The sequence below is a fragment of the Lates calcarifer genome, unplaced genomic scaffold (assembly GCF_001640805.2).
Source record: "Lates calcarifer isolate ASB-BC8 unplaced genomic scaffold, TLL_Latcal_v3 scaffold_20_43, whole genome shotgun sequence".
Taxonomy (NCBI): domain Eukaryota; kingdom Metazoa; phylum Chordata; class Actinopteri; family Centropomidae; genus Lates; species Lates calcarifer.
The window spans coordinates 254,458-262,500 of NW_026118149.1; the positions used below are offsets into that span (position 1 = coordinate 254,458).

Consider the following 8,043-nt stretch of genomic DNA (forward strand, 5'->3'; position numbering starts at 1 on the left):
GGAACCAAAAACTCCACGAGTCCGAGTGTCGCCGTGGAAACAGACAGAGAAAACCTCATAGTCAAAAATCTTTATTTACAAATAACTGAAAAAATCCTTCCAAACAGTTCAGATGTTGGTGGTCAGCTGACAGGAAACGGACTGAGAGCAGTGATGATGATGATGAAGGTGAGAAGCTGCAGTTTGTATTGTTAAATGTTCCTACAGAACAGAGTCAGTGAACGCAGCACAGACACAAACACACAGTTACCACGGCAACTGATGAGTCAGAGAGGAGTGGGCGTGTCCCAGCTGTCAATCAAACTGTGTCCTAGCAACACTAATCTGACGTCGAATCATCTGATGATTCAGAACATGAACTGTTTAAATTTTAAAGTTTATTACTGAAAGAAATTAAATGTTTTTAAACCCAGAGATTTACTTTTCTTTAAAGGGTCATTCCACTTATTTTCCATGTGTTTCAGTTTCCTGGTTCATCCTCATTGGTCTGTTCAGTCACATGTCTGCTGATGTCATCAGGGTGTTTCTGATCTTCCTTCCTGCTCTAATGTTTATTTCTGATGTTTGTTAATATCAGAGACTGGATCCTGAATCTTTGATTTAAATAAAACACTCTCCTGCTGTGTTCAGCAGGACTCAGGTGTCTTCAGATGTGTACCTGCTGAGAAACACCTGGACCTGGACCTGCAGGTTTTACTAGATCTTCTTGATCATTAGAATCTGTTTCTACTGAATAAAAATGTTCTTTCTTTCTTTCTTCAATGACACGAGCACAGGAAGTGTACAGATATCCCTCCTGTTTTTGATGAACATGTTCCTCCAGGTGGAGTCCAGGTGAGTTCTGTTTCCTGTTCTCAGTTTAAATGATTTCCACTAACAGAAGGCTTTTACTGTGAAAGGAGGAGGAGGAAGTGCTGATTCTTAATGAGCAGGAAGCAATGAACTGACACAACAAAGGAAACAAACAGGAAGTCAGATGTAACACAGGCTCCGCCCCCTACCTGAGGACTTCCTGTAGTTGTTTAAACATGAATCACATGGAGTCACTTCCTGTTTCTAACCGTCTGGACCTGAGACACTCTGGGACCTAGTCTGACTGTGTTCTGGGTCTGTGAGCGTACAGACTGTGTGTTTACAGTGAAAACCTGTATGTGTGTGTGTGACGGTTAAACCAGTTCAGTTTGGGTCCGGGTCCTGGTTCTGGTTCTGGTCTCCTTCAGTCTAACAGTCACTCTTCCACAGTTTGATGGTTTTGTCGTTTTCCAGAGCGGCAGAGGCGATGATGTTTTCTGTCGGATGACAGGCGGTGGAGATCACCACGTCTGCAGAGAGACACCGGGGTCAGACAGCAACACAACTTCCTGTTTACAACACCTGGGACAGGTGAACTCTCAGAGCAGGACCAAGACCTGCAACCAGAGACTTCCTCTGAGGTCTGCCTGAGGGCCAGGTATGTTACAGAGTCACAGACTGGGAGACAGAGACAGAGACTAGGAGAGAGCCATGCTCAGAGGTCAAAGGTCATACCTGTGTGTCCTTGTAGTTTCTGAACGATCTCTTTGGTCTGAAGGTTCCAGATGTAAACCATGCTGTCCTCAGAGCCTGACACGATCCACTGACACACACAGACACACAGGTCACAGGTCAAATCAGCAGAGTGGATCATTCCCAGAGATGTAGAGACTCTGTGGGTCTTACCTTCCCTCCTGTCACAGAGAAGTTGGCGAAGATGCAGTACTTCTCATTCTTATGGCCGGTGTAGGTCTTCAAACACTGAGGACAGACAGACAGGTAATCAGACAGGTAGACAGACAGGTAGACAGACAGGTAGACAGACAGGTAATCAGATAGGTAGACAGACAGGTGGACAGACAGGTCAACAAACAGACAGGTAGACAGACAGGTAATCAGACAGGTAGACAGACAGGTAATCAGACAGGTAGATAGACAGGTAGACAGGTAATCAGACAGGTAGACAGACAGATAGACAGGTAATCAGACAGGTGGACAGTCAGGTAGACAGACAGTACCTTTCCCTTGCTGTAGTCCCACAGCTTCAACGTGCTGTAAACCACAGAACACAGAGTAACTGTATGAACTGACACACCAGCCAGAGAGGTAGTTGTTAAGAGCTCTGGGTTCCTCTAAATAAAACAGTTATTTCCAGATGTCAGTGAACACAACACTGAACAAACTCACTGTCACCTGGAGTTTTACATTTACTGACAAACAGCAGAATTACCGATGATTAACAATGGTTCAGCTGCTAGGGGGGTTAGCATGACACTAGCTATGTCTTATTAAACTGAGCTAGCTTCATTTTAAGTTTTAGTAGGATTAACATGATGCTAGCTAAATGTTAGCTACACAAGTTTAACCAAACACAGTTTCAGTCAGATAACAAAGAGCTAGCTTAGAGTAGGTAAACAAACTGATGCTAGTTAAGAGTGAAGGTCTTGTGTTACTGCGATTAACATACGACTAAAGGTTAGCTGAGGGTTAGTACAGCTAAAATTATGCAAACTAAGATATAATGACACTAAAAAAGAGTTAGTTAGGTTTAAATGACACAAGCTAGGTTTTTGAGAGTTAACATGATGTTACCTCAGAGTTAGCATGTTTAAACTGACACTAGCTGTGCGCAAACATGGTTAACAGGAGGCTTGCTAAGATTTAGTTAGCATAACTTTAGATGCAGTGTTAGCGAAGTTACAATGATGCTAATTAGATGTTAGTAAGGTAAAAACTCGCTAAGCTATGTTTTAGTAAGGGACCATGAGGCTGGTTGAGAGCTAGTAAAGTTAGAATGACATTAACCTGGTGTCACTAAAGTTAATATTATGCTAACTATGTGTTAGTACAGTTAACTAAAACATAGCTAATGTAACTATCTGAGAGTTAGCATGGTTCATTAGGTGTTAAGAGTCAATGAAGTTAAAATGATGCTGGAGTAGTTAACTAGAGAAGAGTAATAGGGTTAAAGTCAGGTTATAAACTCATGTTAAACAGGAATCTTTAAACAGTGTGACCAGTGAAGTGTGGAGCTGCTGACAGGGACAACACTGACTTGTCCAGAGTAGCAGCCAGGATGTATTTTCCATTTGGAGAAAACTTGACAAAAGACACTGGAGGATTGTCGTCGTCTGAGGAGAGAGACTTGTGTTACTGTCACAGGTCATTACTGTCTGTTCTGCACATTAAAGGGTTATTCTGTCGTATTCAGAGGTTCCACTCACCGATCAGAGTCTTCAGACACTGTCCTGATGCTGTGTCCCAGATCCGACTGCACACACACACACACACACAAATAAACCAGGGAGAGGAGGAGCATCATCACCAGCAGCGTTAATGTTGGTTTATTTATAACAAGAGCTGAGACCAAGTGCAGAGTGTGAGAGTGTGTGTGTGTGTGTGTGTGTGTGTGTGTGTGTGTACCAGAGTCCGTCGTAGCTGCTGGAGACAATGAGCGAGCCGTCTCGGTTGAAGTGAACCTAAAAAACACAAAGACAGGTAATTATTATGAAATAAGTTTTCCTGTTTAGAAATAAGATATTAGATAAATATCAGGACATATTATTTGAGTTTGAAGAGTTTCCTGGTAGCTCAATTAGCTGTTAGCTGTTAGCCCTGTTAGCTGTTAGCCCTGCTGGGACTCAGGGTGGACAGACAAACAGCATCTTCCTCCTCTCTGTGTGCTCTCTGGGATGAAACCTTTTCAGCTGATTGTAAAGATTTGTTGTTTCCATCTTTGTTGGTTCCGACCGGCAACATGTTTTTCAAACGTCTTAATCTGGTTTCCTGTTCAGATGATGATGTCAGTTCCTCTCTCTGGTTGTTTCTGATTCGTCCACAGCTTCTTTACCTCTGGTCGGTCAGGATGTGTGTGTGGACTCAGACGGGCAGATATTCTGCTCCTGAAGAGTTTCTGCTGCTTCAAGTTAAATTCAAGACTTTTTAATAAGAAATCTCTTCATTTTCAGTGATTCACAGCTGAATATAACAAACTACAGCAGAAACTTAAAACAGAAAATTAAAACTACAATTAAAAACTGAAAATTTGTCAACTGATGATTCTATGTTGTTCAATATCAAATGATTAATCAATGATCTCTGATAATGTTGATCGATCATTAAACACAGACTGGATGAACGGCCTCATGCTGCGTTTACATCCTGTCTGGAGTTACAGGAATTATCAGCTTCTGAAAGAAACCAAACACTGACACATGAACAACTTTATCTCTCACAGCTGCTGCGATCATGTGACCGCCCTCAGCTCATAAAGGAAACTGTCCTCCTCAGCAGCGGGGTTGAAGGTCAGAGGTCAGGGACTTACAGCAGAGACGGGGTCAGAGTGAGCCGGCAGAGTCTTCAGACATTTTCCTGTTTTCACGTCCCAGATACGAACGCTCTCATCAAACTACAGAGACACGGAGAGGAGGTGAACATCAGGAGTTAAACTCAGCGTCTGGTGAAGTCATAAACTGATGAGAAGCTTCGTACCGATCCAGAAACCACCAGGTTGGACTGAGGGTTGAAGTTACAGCAGAAGACGTAGTTACTGTGACCTTTCAGAGTCTTCAGACACTTCCCCTGGAAACACAGAGAGACTCAGTGACACATTTTAACTTTCACAGTAAGAGTCACAGTCACCTGAACCATCAGTGTTCAACTCTGTTCCTATGTCTCACTTAAATGATGTGTTTCTGTAGTCCAACCTGAAGCATCAGCCTGGTTCCTCCACAAAAAGCCAATGGGATTTTTTCATAGTGTTTTGGATTATTCCAGAAAATAAACAGTGAGCAGCTAAAGTTTCTGATCCTTCAGGTTTAGTTGATCAGATCATCTTCACAGATGAACACCACTGTTCTGATGTTTGAAGTAAGAAGCTAATGTTAGGCTATAAACCAACTACACCACGGTCACATGACGTCAACGTCTCCACCACTAAGCTTCCAACTGGTCATTTCATTTAGCTCTGAGCTCTTCTACAAAAGCCTTTCTTCTTAGAAAGAAACACACTGACTTTGGGACGAGGGAACAGGAAGTGCTAACATGCTAACTTACTTCCTGGTTTTAGGATCAGTCTTGCAGCTCCCTGTTGTTGTGTACACAGAGTGACCAACCAATCAGAGAGCTCTATGTGTGTGAGTGTGTGTCTTACAGAGTTGTTGTCCCAGATCTTGAGTGTTTTATCATCAGAGGCAGAGACCAGCAGGTTGGAGTCTGAAGACCAGGAGACGTCAGAGATCCCCTGCACACACAGAGAACCAGAACCAGGATCAGAACCAGGACTAATCTAAATCCAGACTGGATGCAGACCAGGATCAGGACTCTTTGGGGGGGGGGTCTCACCAGTTTGTGTCCAACGATGGATTTCTCAAACTTTCCATCGTACGCTCCCCAGATCTTTATCAGCTTGTCGGCAGCTGCACAGAGACGTTACCATGGTTACTGCATCATCACAGCGTCACAGCATGGACGTTTGAATTAATGAATGTGGTGATGTGTTCATGGACGTCAGTGAGAAACACTATTTGGCATGAATGTAAAGATAATAAGATCCAGAACCATCACTCCATCTGTCAGCGTGTCTGTTACTGTGAAGTACTTTCACTGCAGGAAAGTATCTGATTACTTCCACCACTCAAAGTCACAGTGTCACAACCCGGCTCAGGGCTGGTTCTAACTGAAAACACTGAACACAACTGAGAACTAACATTAAGACGAACAGGGTGGACGCCAGAGGAGAGAGAGAGCAGCCACACCAGGTGAGCTCAATACACCTGATGACCAAACTCCACCCACGAGTCTTTCACAGGTAATTACTGTGACACGGTCATCACACACAGAAACAGACCAGAGAGACTGAACCTTTACTACACTGCTTTAACCCGACCGCTGCTTCAACACACACTGTTAAAGAACCTCACTGGTTCTACTGGCGCTCACACTGTGTGTGTGTTGCTGTGTGTGTGTGTTACAGTGTGTGTGTGTGTTGTGGGTCTTACAGGAGCTGGCGAGCCACTCTCCGTTGGGGCTGAACTTGACGGAGGAAACAGCCTTCGTGTGTCCGGCCAAAGTGAACTTCACTGTGTAGTTTGGTTTTGCCGGGTTAGACTGAAAACACACACACACACACACACACACACACACACACACACACACACACACACACACAGAGGATAATGAACACGTAACTTCCTGTTTGATCAGATCAATCATTTCTGATCAGTGATCAATGGATCATCAGTTGTTATTGTTGCTGAAGTGCTGAATGAAGAGTGGCTGAGCTCAGATCAGTTTCTGCATCCAGACCACATCAGACCAAAACCGCCACATCTAGACCTGACAAACCTGGACTAGATCAACCCAGAGAGGCCGACTCTCTGCCCAGCTTCAGGAGTAATAAACTTCTTTCCTCTCATATTAAACCTGTGTTTATCACCACATCACAGCATTAACCAGGTTCACAGTCGTCGGTCTGTCCCCGGACGAAGCCCCGGGCTAACCGGAGCAGCGGTCCCGGTGTCAGGGCCTCAGCCGGTCGGACTCACCTTGCTGCCGGACCCCGACGAGGCCGAAGGCTGTTTGATGTTCTCTGTCTCTGGTTTCTTCTCCTCTGTCGCCATGTTGTCCTCCTCCCTGGCTGCTAGCCGCCGTTAGCTTCAGTTTGTTTTGATTTGTGCTGCAGCGGAGCTAAAGCTAACCTGGCTCCCGATGCTAACACCGAGCTAACTGTAGCCTTTACACTCAGCGCGGGTTCTGGGTCAGAACCGGTACCGTGTTAACAACGTGAACCGCGTCTAGAGTTGGGTCTGAGCAGACACAGACTAGGTACTGGAACGGGCCGGACTGATACAGCAGCGCAGAGAGGTTAGCGGCTCCAGATAGCCACAGAGCCAGAATGTGGCGAACACGTCCCTGCTACTGCGCATGCGTGAGAGGTCATACGGCGACTGATGAAGGACAAACTACCCTGGTCCACGTAAATAAATTAAAATAAAATAAAATCTTCTTTAACAATAAATACAAATGTAATGATCCACTTATCTTCTTTAAGAGGAAAAACACCAAATTTAATTGCAGCTGTCACATTAAAACAACGTTTAGGCATTTTACATCGTCATGGTTACGAACGTATCAACAAAAGACTTAGCACGCTATTCCAGATTAAACTGCACGTTTTGATGTATGTTTTGTCGGGCTTTTCGCAAAGCTATAGGACTAGTAGCGTGTCAACATTTATATGGAAGAAAAATGATAATAAATAGGTTTATATGATGTGCTCTCTGTGCATCGTGCTCTCCAGAGCATTTTTAAAAACAGGCAACTCAGTAAAAACACTCTGAAAGATATTTCCTTGTTGAATTACTGCATGCATTTGTATGAATTAAGTAACACTAATGTTTGATATTCTGTGTTTGTCTGGTAACTCATGAGAAGCTGCAGTTGAATTATATGAATACAAACGGAAGCAGCAGCAGCAGGAAGTAGGAGGAGGAGGAGGGGGTTGTTGTTGTTGCTGCCCCTGCTCCCCTCACCAGGCGGCGGGAGGTTGTGTCTCTGGGAGGAATGCAAGGGGAGGGGCTGGGAGTTTGATCTTTTGTTCTCCTGTCCACAGCCCGCCAATCCTGGCTGTTCGAGTTAAAGGCTCATTGCATAAATTTCCCATCAGCCCCGTGACTGACAACAAGGACCGGAAAGCGGGTCAGACCGGGTCATAGTGACTCAATGTAGGTTCTGGGCTCACAGCACAGCAGCCAGGCCTCTGTATACTTTTGTTTTCTGTATAAATGAAACCACTTAGTCACTTTACTCCCGCACAACCTCTGTGCAGCTGCCACCATGACTAAATCTTCTTCCCGGAGAGAGACCTATAAATGCGTGAGAGAGTGTTGGTACTATCGTGTTAGTTCGCTAACACATATACTAAAATTGGAACGATACAGAGAAGATTAGCATGGCCCCTGCGCAAGGATGACACGCAAATTCGTGAAGCGTTCCTCATTTTCCATCAAAACATGATTTTTCCATCAAGAA

At 44.4% G+C, this 8,043-nt stretch overlaps 1 protein-coding gene and 1 non-coding gene across 2 annotated transcripts; one reads left to right on the plus strand and one right to left on the minus strand.

The window, feature by feature from the left end:
• Window positions 1–55: 55 nt before the first annotated feature.
• On the minus strand, window positions 56–6,950 carry LOC108894557 (WD repeat-containing protein 5). The gene is made up of 13 exons (XM_018693273.2): window positions 6,558–6,950; window positions 6,012–6,120; window positions 5,356–5,429; window positions 5,165–5,254; window positions 4,504–4,593; window positions 4,337–4,420; window positions 3,436–3,491; window positions 3,237–3,283; window positions 3,068–3,143; window positions 2,031–2,064; window positions 1,699–1,773; window positions 1,528–1,615; window positions 56–1,322 (listed from the first exon to the last, which is right to left on the minus strand). Exons 1-13 carry the CDS (start codon window positions 6,630–6,632, stop codon window positions 1,222–1,224), a joined length of 999 nt encoding a protein of 332 aa, XP_018548789.1. The 5' UTR covers window positions 6,633–6,950; the 3' UTR covers window positions 56–1,221.
• A 959-nt stretch (window positions 6,951–7,909) lies between these two features.
• Window positions 7,910–8,015, plus strand: LOC127142222 (U6 spliceosomal RNA). Its single transcript, XR_007812708.1, has one exon. It is a non-coding gene; the product is annotated as a U6 spliceosomal RNA (small nuclear RNA).
• Window positions 8,016–8,043: the final 28 nt, after the last annotated feature.